Genomic DNA, 17,555 nt, shown 5'->3' on the forward strand with positions numbered 1-17,555 from the left:
TGCAGAAAAGCTTTCGAGGGTTCGTGGCTTCAGTGTGTCTAGATCAGTCGCAGCAGCATCACAGAATGTGTAAATAACTATAGAACAGACCATCAGTCTTCATGCCAAGATAAAGGGAAGCATCATAAGCTTGAGCAGACAATATTCTTCATACTACAGGTTTTGTTTGACACAGCACATGCGAGCTAAATATGCTGAAACTACACAACAGAAAACAGACATGACTTCAGAAGACAAATCCACACACAAAGAAGTGGAACCTGTGCAGATCAAAGCCGATTATGCGGATGTAAAAAAGTGATGACAGATGTAGAAAAATACATGCATCCATTCAAAGCAGAAATTGGCAGTAGCGGCCTTTACTTTAAACAAGAGCACCGCCTTGCGGGTGCTGACGCTCATCTGATTTTTTTTTGTATAATAGAAATATTGTCCTACCCATGATTTTCTAAGTCTAAAAAGGGCCATCATTCTTGCAAAAAGCAGGACAGAGTTATGTTTCTTGATGTACAGTGTCCACTTATGATTGTGAAAAACTGTTGCAAGTTTTAAAGCAATAGCTTTGATAGTTTATGAGAAAAGTTGCCTTAAACATAATACTCAACCAAGAAAATGATTTTCTAAGTCCAAAAGGGGCAATAATTATTGCAAAAAGCAGGATGGAGTTATGTTGCTTGCTGTACAGGGTCAGCTTATGATGGTGAACAAGTGTTGCAAGTTTCAAAGCAATAGCTTTGATTGTTTAAGAGAAAAAGTTGACCTAAACATAAAACTTAACCAAGAAATCTGATATTTTCTAAGTCTAAAAGGGGCCATAAATCTTGCAAAAAGCAGGATAGAGTTATGTTTCTTGATGTACAGGGTCAGCTTATGATGGTGAACAAGTGTTGCAAGTTTCAAAGCAATAGCTTTGATAGTTTAGGATAAAAGCTGACCTAAACATAAAACTTAACCAAGAAAAATGATTTTCTAAGTCCAAAAGGGGCAATAATTCTTGCAAAAAGCAAGATGGAGTTATGTTTCTTCATGTACAGGGTCTGCTTATGATGGTGAACAAGTATTCCAAGTTTCAAAGCAATAGCTTTGATAGTTTAGGAGAAAAGTTGACCTAAACATAAAACTTAACCAAGAAATCTGATATTTTCTAAGTACAAAAGGGGCCATAAATCTTGCAAAAAGCAAGATGGAGTTATGTTTCTTGCTATACAGGGTCAGCTTATGATGGTGAACAAGTCTTCCAAGTTTCAAAGCAATAGCTTTGATAGTTTAGGAGAAAAGCTGACCTAAACATAAAACTTAACCAGGCAACGCCGACGCAGACGCCGACGCCGACGCCGACAACCGCTCAAGTGATGACAATAACTCATCATTTTTTTTCAAAAAATCAGATGAGCTAAAAATCAAAGAAATTGACCAGTTCGCAGAATAGAATGGCTCAGATAAGGGCTGAAAGAAATGTGTTTTTGACTATTCGTGATATTAGTTGTTGAACACACATGATGTAGTCATAGAATTTCCTGTGTCATTTGAAACATCCTACGGAATGCCAACAAAGACCGGCAAAGCCAAACTATTATACTACGCCGAAGGGAGTATCGAGCTGCAACAAGCCATTCTATGGTGGCATATTTCTGCATACGAGAATCATAAAGTTTTCATGAGCATTTTATGAGCTTTCCCGAAAGAAAAAACAATACTTTTCGCGAAAAATTGAATAAACTTTCGTGAAAGTAGGAGAAAGTTTTCGTGAAAATATTATCTTGTTAACGAAACAATGTTTCAAAATAGTGAACAGAACTACAAAAAGAAAACCCAATAGTCCCCTCTACGGATTGAAGCGTGTTATATCAACCTCAGTCCCCAACCACCACCCCTAAAAGTGTCTAAAACTTATAGATATTTTATTATAACATTCATATGGGTTACAAAATTAACGTATTTTTTTAACTCCCTTTATTATTTCTGTTAATTCGGTATCTGTTATCGTATGCAGTAGTTCGCACTATCGTGAATTTTTTACACACAGAATAAGAGATTCTTTTCGTGAAAAGTTTTTAAATTTTCACGTAAACTGTTCGCGAAAACTATCTGCTTAAGGTATAGGTCCATGTTTCGGAGAAAAAAGTTCGAACGTCATTAAATCATAGAAAGAAAGCATTGTTTTACATGAAAATTTAACAGCATATAAAACATTTATATTATTCTACAAAACCATTGTCAATTTATTCATGTATGTATTAAATTCCGGAAAGGGACTGCATGAAGGGGCCACACTTCTGGACAGTTCAGCGCCTTTAAAAACTCACCATTTTGAAAATGCTGTTACATGTCTTCGTTTTGATGCATTTGCAACATCATGTGAGTGTTTAAACTTTATATAACTAGGTAAAACATCGCTTTTGATAATTGTTTACATTTATTTCTTTACAAATGACATTCTTATTCAAAGGGGGACAACTCATTAAGAATATTTTAAGTATCCAACTCTGTGGGACAGAACAGTAAAGCATGTATTGGACAGATAAGTTGTGTGTCAAGGTGCTGTTCATTTACTAAAAAATCTGTTATTTTGTGATATACTGCTAAACCTTAAGTGAATGCAGAAATATGCCACCATACCATTCTATTGAAAATGTATCTTACATCATTGACGGCGATGCTTTGATAGTAGATTTTATTGCAGATACATACTTTTCCAAAAGAATCTAGTCTGTCGAAAGAAAACGACGTGGAACTGCACCAACAGTTCTGTTTTCTGGTCAAAAGTACCAAAACATCCGCAGAATTGGAAATATTTCATAAGTAATGATGACAACAAAACTCAGTTATGTTCAGACAGCTAAATGTTGGGACGTCAACATGTGTGCTCCGACGACGTTTTGGAGACGGAGAGTCATTTATATTTGCAGTATAATGGTCGCCCAAAATATCGGAACATCAACAAGGTTAGATACGAAATGTTTGTCAACAAGAATGGCAACCAAGACGGCGTCCTTAATAGTTCTGACGACATAGGCATGACCCTGATGCCACCATATCAGTCCAGTCGACTATCAGTTACTTATTCATTTACTTATATTAATCTACACAACTTTTAATATACATATCTGCGTAGCTATTGTAAAAATAATAGGAAAACTTTATCATAATATACTCAAATTTGATATAATCTCTTCATGTTTTTCTACATGAAATTAATAATTTTGTAGTTTAACTCTTATTCATATATCAAAATCAAACAACCTTGATCTTTTCTTAAAGGTGTATATTTGACTACATGCCCATGAGAATAGCCTTTATCTTCCTGCATGGTGTTGTTAAAAATTGCTGGGACTTTGATGACAAACAACAGTTATTGAACAACTTGAGTGACAAAACAATCGTTCCTGATGAACTTGTTGACATAAACAAAACCAGCGAAACAGATGAAGATTCGCCTACCAATATTATTGACGATATCTTATAAGATTCAGACGGTGATGAAGAGTCATAACTAAGAATGTTCTAGTATGTTGAATACATAGAAAATGTGGTTTATTGAAAACAAAGAATAATCTTGACATGATATAGAAAGATAATGACTGAAAATAATAACGGCAGCATATTACTGATTAAGGTCACTGGCACCAGATCAGAAAGAAAATGCCTTCGTACGTGTTACACCCTACCCCTAGGTATTCTATAAGAACCATGGTCATGAACGGGAAAATATACTAACCCATTTCAATCGCGTATTTCATACCTAAAACACGCAGGTCAGTAAATGTGTACTACTGATATTAAACAAGCGATAATTTATCTTCAATCGTGCACCAGTCACCTTGTCTCAATATTCCATATTGCAGAGATGCTCCGTATATTTTATGCTTTAGTCAACGTTACAGAAAAAACTTGCGTGAACTTCCCTAATGAACATCCGGTCTAGAGGTCACGACAGTGTGCACATGTTAAGCGAAATGTAAACAAACAAAAACAGAATGCAATATATTCACAGTTTTACGATAAGACTCGAAATGATGAATGAAATTCATCTTGTAAATGGTTTTGAATTTGAAATCATACATAGTTATACATCTATTCTGTTTATTTAATTCATTTTGCACATTTATGCTGCATATAAACATTTTAGCGTACACGTGTAGTAAAATGACGACTGACATACATTTTCACATCAGCCAATCAGAGTGTGTCTATAATCTAGAACGGAACTTCACCAGGGAAGTTCAAGCAAGTTTTTTGTGTACCTGTGAAAAAACTGTAAACTACACGTTCTTTTTCTAAGATAAGAACAATTGAAGAAATGTGACCGGTACACAACGGAAAATAAATTACCACTTGTTTAATATCAATAGTACACATTTACTGAACTGCGTGTTTTAGATATGAAATACGCGATTGAAATGGGTTAGTATATTTTCCCGTTCACGACCATGGTTCTTATAGAATACCTAGGGGTAGGGTATAACATGTACAGAGGCATTTCTTTCTGATCTGGCGCCAGTGATTAAGGTAACATATTGTAACGTAAATTACACTTTTACATTCAATTAATTAACATGGCACTTGATATCTAACCGAAGAATGATTTTATATTTCTTTTCTAATCATAATACTAAATAACAACGCCTTTGTTTATATGAAATATTAGTAAAATGTTGATTTTATGGTAACGTATTTTACTGTATAAAAGTACCATTTGGTATTATTCAGTATGAAAATGTTTACTGTTTAAGCATAAGAACATTGATACAGAAGTAGGCATGAATATGCACCTTTCAGACAGATCAGATAGTAAAACATCATGTTTAAACAACATATTTGTTTTCGTCTACACGTGTATTGTCACGTAAATTACAATAACAACAAGGTGGCTATGATATTAAAAACTATTGGTCTGCAAATAACTGTCTAATTGTTAATTTAACATATCAAAACTAGTTCAGAAATTGCTTTGATTTAACGATATTCATACTTTTCTATTCCATATCATGTATAGAAGTATTAATTAATTTCAAACAAATAGGTAACGCACATTAATATGCCGTAAATTACAAGCACCCCAACAGCCAATGGCAGACATATTGGTTTTGTGATATGTAGAATTCTACTACCTTATTCTCTATGTATTTAAACACGTCATATTAGTTCAAGAATGAGCAAAATACCTTTCTAACTGCATATTATGAAACAATATTTGTGTTCTTTAATTATGTTTAAGCACTGGTCTATGTTTGTCTGTAATTGCAATCACTAAACGCTAAAGAGGCAATATTTTAATAACAGTTCTATTAAATACATAAAATACATAAACTGAGCTGTCTGTCTATCAATTTCCAAGTAAATATATTCCAAAATAAGAGAGAACCATTAGTTTAAAATAGAAAGTCTACTTATGTATAACGGAAGTTTGATGAAAGTCTGTTTTGGGGTGGTGTTACTACATGGCTAATAACGCACAAAAAGCTACCACCACTGCAATGCTATCACATAGTTTCTGAATTGTAAGATGTTTACCTATCCAAAAATAGCATTAAGCTTTAATCCCCTCGGATGGTACCGTTAGCCAAAATTTCTGGGTCTGGCTCATGGACTAATACAGTAATAAATGTGGCTTATAGTCAGTGATTTTTTTTGCGCCGATTTGACTCCGAAATTCGGCGTCTTCCCAACTGATAAAAATGGTCAAAATTCAAAAAAAAATACTTAAAAATTCCTAAAAACGAGATGATTTTCCCAATTAGATTGATTTATTGTGAAAGTTGAACTAAAACGACGCAAATAATCATAAAAATTCCGACCCTAATTATGGTTTATTCGCAGAATTTTATTGCCAACTCGAAGCACGTTGTTTACATAAAACGGGTCACGGCATAGTACGGCATTTAGCATGACTTTCATCACGGTCGCTAAACGCTTTTTCATGCGTCAAAATGAGTCGGAAAAAAAATTGTTAGAAACTTACCTAAATTATCGAAAAATGTCGCATAATTCCAAATATTATAATAAGAAAATAAAACTTAAACACGCCATCGGTACTCCGGACATTCGAACATCTTTTGGTAAAGTTAAAGAGAAATTAAATTCAAATCAAATGTCAGAAAAGCAAAGTGATCTGTCCAAGAAATCTGAGTCCCCACAAAATGACCCCCAGAAATCAACAGAAGCTCACGGTGACCCTAAGCTATCTGAGCCATCAGATCCTGTGACATCAGAAAATAACCTGTCTGCCCTGTCTGTTCAACCTCAGTGCATATTTGAATGAAATAAATTCACCTTAAAATAAAACTTTTCAAAATGATTTCTTTATTAAGGTTTGTTAATTTTTCCCAATTTTGAAGTTTATCACGCTAAAAATTCCCAGTTGAAAAGGCATGGGCTGTTGCCAAAAAAAGTAAAAAAATCACTGATAGTGTTAGTTAGCTTTTCCTTTGATTTGACCTAGTGACCTAGTTTTTGATCCTACCTGACCCAGATTTGAACTTGACCTAAAAATCAGTTTTTGACCCCACACAAAGAAGTATAAAATACACAGAATGGCAACTGGCTGTAATCTCGCGTGATCTCGTATCAGAGCGTGAATCAGCGTTATCTTAGTCACAACAAACTTTGGCGAGCATGGAGTTACAATTTACATTTAAAATACATGTTAGCTTCTAAAACAACATAAGTTTAATGTGAAATTGTCTTAAGACACAAAATACACGTTTCTTACCATCAAAAGAAGCGTGGTCATACGATGATAATTAATCTACCGATGAATAATTGACCATGCATACAAAATGGCGTGTGGAGAACGCGTCGCTTCCGGTAAACGAGATCTCATTCAGTTGTCACGTTTTTTGGCGAGATATGCTCTATATGCCCTGGGTTTTTTCTAGCTAATTTGGGAACATAGCCTATACCCCCAGAATTGGGAATTTTGACGCGTAAATGTTCCAAATTGGGAAATATTTAGTCCCATAGGATATAGTAAGAATGTGTGTAAGCACTTTCTCATACACTTGTTTCACATTGTAGAACATCTTTAACATACTTCCATTACGGAATTGTCCATAACTTGGTCAATTTTTGTGCAATTTTGATGAAATTTTTTTCAGAATGTAGATTGGGAATTTTTGCATTAATTTTGGGAAAAATACATACTTTTTGGCATTGGGAATATAACCAAATAACAGCTATAAAAACGGCTGAAAAAAAAAAACCCTGATGCCTTTCAAGTTGCCGATCTATTTATTTTTATAGCTCTTTGCCCCACATGACCCAGATTCGAAATTACCTAAAGATCATCAAGATTAACATTCTGGCCAAGGTTCTTTAAGATACAGTCATAAATGTGGGTTCTAGATTGTTAACAAGCTTTACCTTTGATTTGACCTAGTGACCTAGTTTCTGAGTCAATCTGACTCCACTTGACCCAGATTTGTATCTGAACTAAAGATCACCAAGATTAACATTATTACGAAGTTTCATAGAGATGTTACCATAAATGTGGCCTAAAAAGTGTCAACAAGCTTTACATTTGATCTGACCTGATGACCTAAATTTTGACCCCACCTGATCCAGATTCGAACTTGGCCTAAAGATCGTCAAGATTAACACTCTCACTAAGTTTCATAAAAATATAGTCATAAATGTGGCTTCTAGGGTGTTAACAAGCTTTTCCTTTGACTTGACCTGGTGACCTAGTTTTTGACCCCAGGTGACCCAATATTGAACTTGTACAAGATTTTATTGAGGGAAACTTTCTGACCATGTTTCATAAAGATTGCGCCAAAATTGTGACCTCTAGAATGTTAATGTTGAGCGCAAATAACCAATTTGCGCTATTTACCAAACGCGCAGCGCATATATAACAAATTTTCGTACGTTGGTTATATGCGCAGCGCAAATAACAAATGTAACTTTATATATCAGAAATTTGCATTTCGTGTTTGATAAATCATGCAGTTGGTCAATTTATTAATAAATATAGATGTCAAAAAATGCTGAATATCTTGGTACTTAAATTATGTGTCATAAATTTGTTTCTACATCAGTAAATTCACGACAGTCGGTCACCAGGTTTCAATACCTCCGATCTTATACAAGATGCAATGAAACCCAAACATGCGTGAAGGTGTGATTTCCTCCAGCTTGGACACGTCGTCCTCTGGTATGTTTTAGGCTATTTTTATCATTTTCTACTTCACCCAAGCACACACTTAGCAAAATATCGTTTTTATTATATTGAAATATCTTGAAATTTCACAATAATATTCTTTTTACCAAAGGGAGCATATCTCTCAACATGTCTAAGATAAAAGATGAAAAATTTTAAAATAAAAAAGTCACAGAATTAAAAGAAAATTCTTACAGATCTTTTCTATATTATTATTATTAGTAGCAGTATTAGTATTATTATTTTATAATACAAAATCGATTGAAAAAAGAGTAGCAGGGGAAAATATTAACTTTTTTCAGCCAGGGGCCACCTGGGCCCCTAACTTTTAAAAACTAGGGGCCCAGACCAAAAGTTAGGGGGCCCCGTTAATACGGTCAGGTTTTCTGTAGTGAAATATTGCATTTCAGGTCGCTCTCATACAAACCGGGTACATGTATGTTCAGTTGATTATTCAACATGTACAGGGGATTAATTGATACAAAACTAATGCTTTTTTTATGTAATTGTACAATTGTATTTAATGGAAATTAAATTTAAACCTTTCAAAACTCAACAGGTTAAAATAAACATATTCAAAATACATTCAACATGTGACAGTGTTAAACTTTTCAACTTTAAATGTTTCTCATGTCCCCCAACAGCAAAAACTGCAAATGAGACCTTTATCAGTATTTTGCAACCAGAGCCTGTTTTCTTCCCATTTTTTGTTAAAGTTCCTGGACCTTTTGTTTTTTTTTCATAATCTTGATAATATTTTCGCTTTTCGGCCGCCGTTTGTACTTGCTTTTCAGCGGGCTTAGTAACCCCATCAAGAAAATGGCACATTTTTTCCTCAGTTTGCTGGCTTCGCGTACATCACACATAGGGCGCCGCCATTACAAGGGAGATAACTCGCATCGGTGTGGTATGTCTAAAGTTCGTTCCAAAAAGCTAGCAGTTCATCGGCATCTCTACACGAGATGTGTAAATTAAGTTTGTGGTTCCGATAATAATGAAGCACATGCAACAGTGAAAACCGATGGCCACTTTTGCGAACCACACTTTCAAATATTGGAGGAAGCACTGCGCCGCACATGGGGTCACATGGCGTCGCAGTTTAAACGTGTCCGGTATAGACCGGTATAACGGACTTTCTCTTGACAGACCTCCATTTTTAAATGGAGTCGACTACGTTTTTGAATGATTCATACTATTGCAATCCATTTCCCAGTAGACATAAACATATAGTCCAGACAGAGCAACTCATTATATTCCTTTCAGTTCCCAAGAGAACTGTGAAAAAACGAAAAGAGGCAAAAAACACCGAATTATGGATAATTTTATTTTTTTCACCCTGGTCGCCTCCTGGGCCCCTAACTTGCGATTTTTAGGCGCCCAGCCGATTTTTTGGTCGCACTGGGCGACTGGGCGACTGCTAATATTTTCCCCTGAGTAGGCCTAATTTTCATCAAAACGTAAACGAAATTTTATATTTTGTAGCTGCACAAGATGTGTTCGGTGCCCTGCGCTAAATGAAAATCTGGAAATTACTCTTATAACTTTAATATCTTTTATAAATCATATTAACTTTTACTTAGATTTATGATTACAGACTAAAACTATAGTTTTTTTACAAATCTAAATGGATCTATAATGTTGCACTTGTAACTTGCGTGGGAGGTCGTTCCTGCGCTAATAGCAAAGTCTGAAATTACACTGTATTTCAAATATATTTCATTCATAAAACATACTATTTATGTAACTTTCAAATGAATACTGTAAAAAAAAATGAATATAAAAAGAGTGATTTTTGTCATAACGAGAACGAAATATTACATTTTTTATCTGCGCAAGATGTGTGTCTGCGCTAATAATATATCTGGAAATTACTCCAATAACTTGAATATCTTTTATAAACCATATTAACTTTTACTTTGATTTACGATTACAGACTAAAACAATAGTTTTTTTTTTTTACAAATCTAAATGGATCTATAATGTTACACCTGTAACTTGTGTGGGAGGTTGGCCCTGCGCTAATAGCAAAGTTTTCATTTATCAAAAGCTACAATTTCAGCCTGTAATCACAAAACAATGATAAAGTTAGCATGGTTTATGAAAGATATCCAAGTTATCAGGATTATTTCCAGATTTTTTTTTACTAGCGCAGGGCAAACACATCTTGCGCAGATAACAAAATGTAATATTTCGTTCTCGTTATGACGGAAATCAGGCTTCTCTCTATTTTTTTCTACTCCGAAAACATTTTTTATGAAGTTACATAAATAGCATCCTTTAGAATTGAAATATGTTTGAAATATCGGCGTCAGTTCAGAATTTGCTATTAGCGCAGGAACAACATCCCGCGCAGGCTACGATGAAACATTATATTCAGATTTTCAAAAACTACATTTTTAGATTGTAATAGAAAAACGAAGTAAAAGTTAAAATGGTTTAAAAAAGATATTCAAGTTATTGGAGTAATTTTCAGAGTTCTATTAACGCAGGACACACATCTTGTGCACCTACAAAATGTAAAATTTTGTTCACATTTTGACGAAACTTATTAGTTATTCTATCTGTCTCACTATAAAACATTAAAAATGATGTAAGTATAAAAGATCTGTAAGAATCGTCTTTTAATTCTGCTTATTTTTGTTTTATTTTTAATCTTGGCCATGTTAAGAGATATGCGTTGGTATGATGAAAAAAAGCGATATGGTGAATTGTGGTAAGTGTGTGGCAATTCAGTCTTTTATGTAAGTCTTCTTTATGTCCTATATCCGGTATAAAATGACTGCGTGTGATCGAATCGGTTATGAAATGAATAGAGAGGACGATGTGGCTATCCGAAGGAAATCACACCTTCACGCATGTTTGAGTTTTATTGCATATTGTATCATACTGCAGATATTGAAACCTGGTGACCGACTTCCATGAATTTACTGATGTTGAAATAAATTTATGACAGTGTCATTTTAAAACCAAGATTTGCACTATCAGTCTGTAATTGCTAAACAATGTAAAACTTAGCACGGTTTATGGGAGTTATTCATATTATCAGAGTAATTTCCAGATTTTCTATTAGTGCAGGACACATCTTGCGCAGCAACAAAAATTCGTTCACGTTCTAGCGAAAATTACTCTTTTGTACTACAAAACATTAAAAAATATCAATACGATCTGTAAGTAATGATCAATATATATTTGAAATATCGGTGTCATTTCAGGATTTGATATTAGCGCTGGATCGACATCCCGCACAGGCTACGGCGTTTAAAAGTTTAAAAAAAAATAATAAAAAAAACTTGTGTTATTAAATATACTTTGGATATTTTGTATCATTTTAAAGTTTTTTAACACCTATGACAAATGACTCTTAATACCGTCGTCAACAGAAATTTTTAGTCCATAAACTACCAGGGACGTGAGCATCTCATTGAAATTACCGCATAAATACGCTCAATTACTTTAAAAAAAAGTTTTTCTTGTTCTCTACAAATAAAGCACAGTCAATTCACATCTTTACGAGTGCCTGATCACCGTCAGTTTTAAAATTAAACAGTTTTATATAGGCCTACAAATCTAACCCTCTAATGATATTCAATTTTATCGTGAGATATCATCCATATGTTAAAAGCGCAGACTCATTTACCAAACGCGCAAGACAGTTACCCTGCGCATATAAGAAATATATAAGGTTGCCCGATTTACAAATCGTTGCGCAGATAACAAATTGGTTATTTGCGCTGCGCGATTTACCAAATGCGCAGATTGCTATATGCGCGTAACATTAACAGTCAAATTGTTGACGACGACGGACGGACGATGGACGACGACGGACACAGGGCGATCACAAAAGCTCACCCTGAGCAGCACTTCATGCTAAGAGGAACCAAAAATTGAGGAAGTGCGTCAAAACTTTAACCAACTTATATAGAGCGGGTTCGGGGTTATTCGGCCGTTTAATTAATTCAATACCATATGGGAATCATTCTAGTTTCGATTTCGAATTCTAGTGAGTCTAAATATAGATCAGACTGTCCCGCACATTTTCAGGGGTTAATTGGGGCAAAACATTGTAAGAATTGATAACCAGTCAATGCAAGAACTGTCTAGTATCGTCGCCCCATGACGGCCGTCTTCGATGCTGGTCGGCCACACAGTCGGGTTTCACCGGCCGTGACAAAGATTTTTAAAAAGACAATGCTGTTTTGATATAGAAAACGTAATAATTGTTTAATGAATCAAATTCAGCACTCAAAATTCATTTGAAACATATCTACGACATAAATTCGCGGGAACAAACATGAAGAACATGTCACATGCTGTAAATCCTTTAAAAATTAATGCCGAAACAATTTCAGAATTTAAGAATGTAGACAAAGTAACAGAAGTAGCTTGGTCAGTATCCTTAATCATTTAAGGGGACGCATATATATATTGCTACATTCACAGTTCATACAGGAATGCGGAAGGGGTGCATATTCAAGAAATCGATGGTGGGAAAATAAAAAACATATTCCTAAACTGATATAATACTGATGGACACCTGTAATATTCAGTATTTTGTGGATAAGGATGTGGTACTATGAATGTAATAGGAAAACAGAGGTCTTCGTGAAAGTACATTCAACACAAAATATTAAGCTTTTGTATAAGGAAAAAACAGGTTTTTTACAATAACAGTGTTCCAAATAATGTTGAAGGGATGAGATTTTCTTTCTAACACACCAGGTTTGCTTAAACATGTAAATATTTAACGCCACGTCATTTCAGCTCGGGATGGACGCCATATTTCTCATTGATAAAAATGTAAACAAAAAAAATCAGAGTGGGATTAGCATTGCAAGGGCATAACATCACATTCTACACTATGAATACCTTAGAACAGATATCTAAGATGCTACACAGGTCAGGCGGGTTAAATGCATAATGGCGATCACTTGAAATTCATCTTGAAAAGGTGGTTAATTTCAGTTTGTTTACATGGTTTTTAATTTTCCCACGACTTCTCGGCGATTCACTGCAAATGTATTACTGCGCCGGACGAAAGGTAACTCTAATAAACAACGGGAGACAACTTAGGTGTCAGCACGTGTACGATTTTTTAAAAAAACATGTCGATGATTATAATTTCTTATCAAATAATGAATCCTATTCAGATATTCGTCTTTAATATTAGAAAATTATTAATTTCTGTGGACATTTGTCAAAAAATATTACTTACAATGGACTACTTTGCGCATCAAACTGGTTTCCGCTTCAGTTGTGAGGCACTTCCGTTATACTTTTTGACAACAATAACAAAACACAAAATGAATCAATAAATTCACTTATAAACCGACTGCTACTTAAATCAGTGTAAGTAAAGTTGTTGTTACAACATTATACATGTTTGTTACGTTATGAGATTAAGTTTATCTTGAACTGCATAATCCATTAATTACGTTTAGATCATATTGCATTTACAACTTATTTGACCCCATTTTTTACGTGAATGACAGCATTCTCGTGCAAACAGAGTTATGAAAAGTATGGTGGAGAATTCAAGGACAAATTATAAATGACATTAAAGTGAGGATAACTGTATATTCGTCCAGTTTTGATCACTGACATGCTTGCTGTGTATTAGTAACATTTGTGAACAAGATCAGAATGTTACTTTTGCACATAGACACACTGATTGGACCTCTCAACCAAATTTCATACCTTATTTTAGGGATTTTTAAGACAATACATTTTCAAAAGTTTGTTGAATGTGTTTTGATATTTAAGTGCATTGTAGTTCATGAATACCAAGTTAAAAATTAATAATGGCAACATTTCTAGGCCCTTATTGTAAGCCACTAGACTTCTGTAATAATAAATGTTTAATGTATTAATGGGAATATACTCTTTTAGTTTTGGAATATGGCATTCCTTGACCACCGTATCTTTTCTTATGCACTACTTTGTAAACAAACTAAATAATGTGTTTTAGCTTACATAATTATGCGAAATGAAAAGCAAGACAGTGACCATATTTCACATTCTTTCTTTAAATTAGAATCTGTAGGACATTGATAAATGTTTGGACAAGGTGAAGCACAATTATTTTTTTGCACCAAAAAGTCTTAATTGTTGACTTTGAATGTACACAACAAGTCTTATGTAATTCAACAATAACTTTCTTGTTTCAGTTTTCTCATTTTTATTTTAGTGAGCAATCCTTTGTGTACTTATAACAGTTGAAACAGTATCCATTTCATGTACCAAAACCTTGTACTTTTTTGCTGGTAAATTTTATCATACCCCACCCACTTTTTTCTAATTTCAAAGTATGCGTCCCCTTAAGAGAGTGACCATGCTCTATGTGAAACTTCTGTTACTTTGTCTACACACAAATAATGTAAGGTGTTCGTCATTTAATTTCAACACAATTTCACACAAATGCAACACATGCCCAGTAAACTCTGGAACACCAGATTGTTGGGGGGTTAAACGTACGTCACACTGACACAATGGCGACTTGGCTGCTTTTGATGGTGGAAAAAGGCCCCAGGGCAACTGGGTGAAGGGCAAGTGGTTCTGTGTCAGCGACCTCAACCACTTGGCCATGGAGACCTGCCGCCGGCCCTTTGCACACTGGTTACTACCTAAATGCCGACTTGTATATAAAAGACAGAAAAAATAATGAAATATTTTTTTATAGAATTAGAGTTGTCCCAAAGATTAATGCGATCAGCCCTCAGTGCCCACAAACGTATTATTAGGCTAAATTTTCTAGGCAATTCATTTGTGTACATTTACAGATCAAAACACAAAGTAGAAGTTATAATCTGTTCTTTTCATACTGGACAAGTATGTAGATCTATATTAGTCATAAGAAAAAAATGCAGCTGTTTGGGGTTCGCAACGAGATCGCCAAAATAACAAACACTGCTCTTGAAAAGCATGGGAATCCAGTCTGAAATTTTCTAGCTTTTTTTTCTACCTGCAAATTGACAAGTTGATAATCGACGAATAAATTATAAACTCGATCAATGCCAATTAACACTAATTAGAGCAAATTAAGTGGGACATTTAATGCGTGATTTCTTCTTATTAAAACAATTATTTATACAATCAGTCATGTATATCGGTATATAACATTTTATTGTAGATATCAAAGTAACATTTAAAGTACTTTTTTCTCTTAAGGGGACGCATATTGCTACATTCACAGTTCATATAGCAATGCGGAAGGGGTGCATATTGAAGAAATCGATGGTGGGAAAATAAAAAACATATTCCTAAACTGATATAATACTGATGGACACCTGTAATATTCAGTATTTTGTGGATAAGGATGTGGTACTATGAATGTAATAGGAAAACAGAGGTCTTTGTGAAAGTACATTCAACACAAAATATTAAGCTTTTGTATAAGGAAAAAACAGGTTTTTTACAATGACAGTGTTCCAAATAATGTTGAAGGGATGAGATTTTCTTTCTAACACACCAGGTTTGCTTAAACATGTAAAAATTTAACGCCACGTCTGTTCATCTCGGGATGGACGCCATATTTGTCATTGATAAAAAATGTAAACAAAAAAATCAGAGTGGGATTAGCATTGCAAGGGCATAACATGACATTCTACACAATGAATACCTTAGAACAGATATCTAAGATGCTACACAGGTCAGGCTGGTTAAATGCATAATGTCGATCACTTGAAATTCATCTTGAAAAGGTGGTTAATTTTAGTTTGTTTACATGGTTTTTAATTTTCCCACGACTTCTCGGCGATTCACTGCAAATGTATTACTGCGCCGGACGAAAGGTAACTCTAATAAACGACGGGAGACAACTTAGGTGTCAGCACGTGTACGATTTTTAAAAAAACATGTCGATGATTATAATTTCTTATCAAATAATGAATCCTATTCAGATATTCGTCTTTAATATTAGAAAATTATTAATTTCTGTGGACATTTGTCAAATAATATTACTTACAGTGGACTACTTTGCGCATCAAACTGGTTTCCGCTTCAGTTGTGAGGCACTTCCGTTATACTTTTTGACAACAATAACAAAACACAAAATGAATCAATAAAGTCACTTATAAACCGACTGCTACTTAAATCAGTGTAAGTAAAGTTGTTGTTACAACATTATACATGTTCGTTACGTTATGAGATAAAGTTTATCTTGAACTGCATAATCCATTAATTACGTTTAGATGATATTGCATTTACAACTTATTTGACCCCGTTTTTTTACGTGAATGACAGCATTCTCGTGCAACTCGTGCAAACAGAATTAAGAAAAGTATGGTGGAGAATTCAAGGACAAATTATAAATGACATTAAAGTGAGGATAACTGTATATTCGTCCAGTTTTGATCATTGACATTCCTGCTGTTTATTAGTAACTTTTGTGAACAAGATTAGAATGTTGCTTTTGCACATATACACATTGATTGGACCTCTCAACCAAATTTCATACCTTATTTTTGGGATTTTTAAGACAATACAATTCAAAAGTTTGTTGAATGTGTTTTGATATTTAAGTGCATTGTAGTTCATGAATACCAAGTTAAAAATTAATAATGGCAACATTTCTAGGCCTTTATTGTAAGCCACTAGACTTCTGTAACGATAAATGTTTAATGTATTAAGGGGAATATACTCTTTTACTTTTGTAATGTGGCATTCCTTGACCACCGTATCTTTTCTTATGCACTACTTTGTAAACAAACTAAATAATGTGTTTTAGCTCACATATGCGAAATGAAAAGCAAGACAGTGAACTTATTTCACATTCTTTCTTTAAATTAGAATCTGTAGGACATTGATAAATGTTTGGACAAAGTGAAGCACTATTATTTTCGCACCAAAAAGTCTTAATTGTTGACTTTGAATGTACACAAGAAGTCTTATGTAATTCAACAATAACTTTCTTGTTTCAGTTTTTCTCATTTTTATTTTAGTGAGCAATCCTTTGTGTACTTATAACAGTTGAAACAGTATTCATTTCATTTACCAAAACCTTGTACTTTTTTGCAGGTAAATTTTATAATACCCCACCCACTTTTTTCTAATTTCAAAGTATGCGTCCCCTTAAATGATTTTTTTGTGCAAGTGTCCAAGTTGACAAGAATTGTAAAAATTTCGTCGGCCTTCCTCGGCCACTCTAAAAATAGATTTGAAACATCTTCAACCTCCATCAAGCGTTTACGAACATAGATTATACGATATTGATTGATAAGATTGTAAACTCGATTCCTCTAAACTACATTTTGTTTGACCTTGAAATTTTAATAAATTATACATGTCGAATGTTAAATACTGGTACTGATGATAAACCCGGACAGATGATAAAGTCGAACACCTTGGAAATATTCGATTGCAATCGGTTATTTATAAAATTGAACACACCATCTAATAGTTT

The 17,555-nt window shown here is 34.1% G+C and overlaps 1 protein-coding gene across 2 annotated transcripts in view; it reads right to left on the reverse strand.

The window, feature by feature from the left end:
* LOC123529484 (forkhead box protein J3-like) overlaps positions 1–17,555 on the reverse strand; it is a 68,694-nt gene that overhangs the window by 49,903 nt on the left and 1,236 nt on the right. The window contains exon 1 of one of the 2 annotated variants that reach the window (XM_053522241.1): positions 13,371–13,499. The exons of the other annotated variant lie outside the window; for it this stretch is intronic. Coding sequence (XP_053378216.1) covers positions 13,371–13,389 — 19 coding nt within the window. The 5' untranslated portion in view covers positions 13,390–13,499. Of the gene's footprint in view, positions 1–13,370; positions 13,500–17,555 lie in introns of those variants that run through there. 2 annotated transcript variants of the gene reach the window in all.

The sequence above is a fragment of the Mercenaria mercenaria genome, chromosome 13 (assembly GCF_021730395.1).
Source record: "Mercenaria mercenaria strain notata chromosome 13, MADL_Memer_1, whole genome shotgun sequence".
Lineage (NCBI taxonomy): Eukaryota > Metazoa > Mollusca > Bivalvia > Venerida > Veneridae > Mercenaria > Mercenaria mercenaria.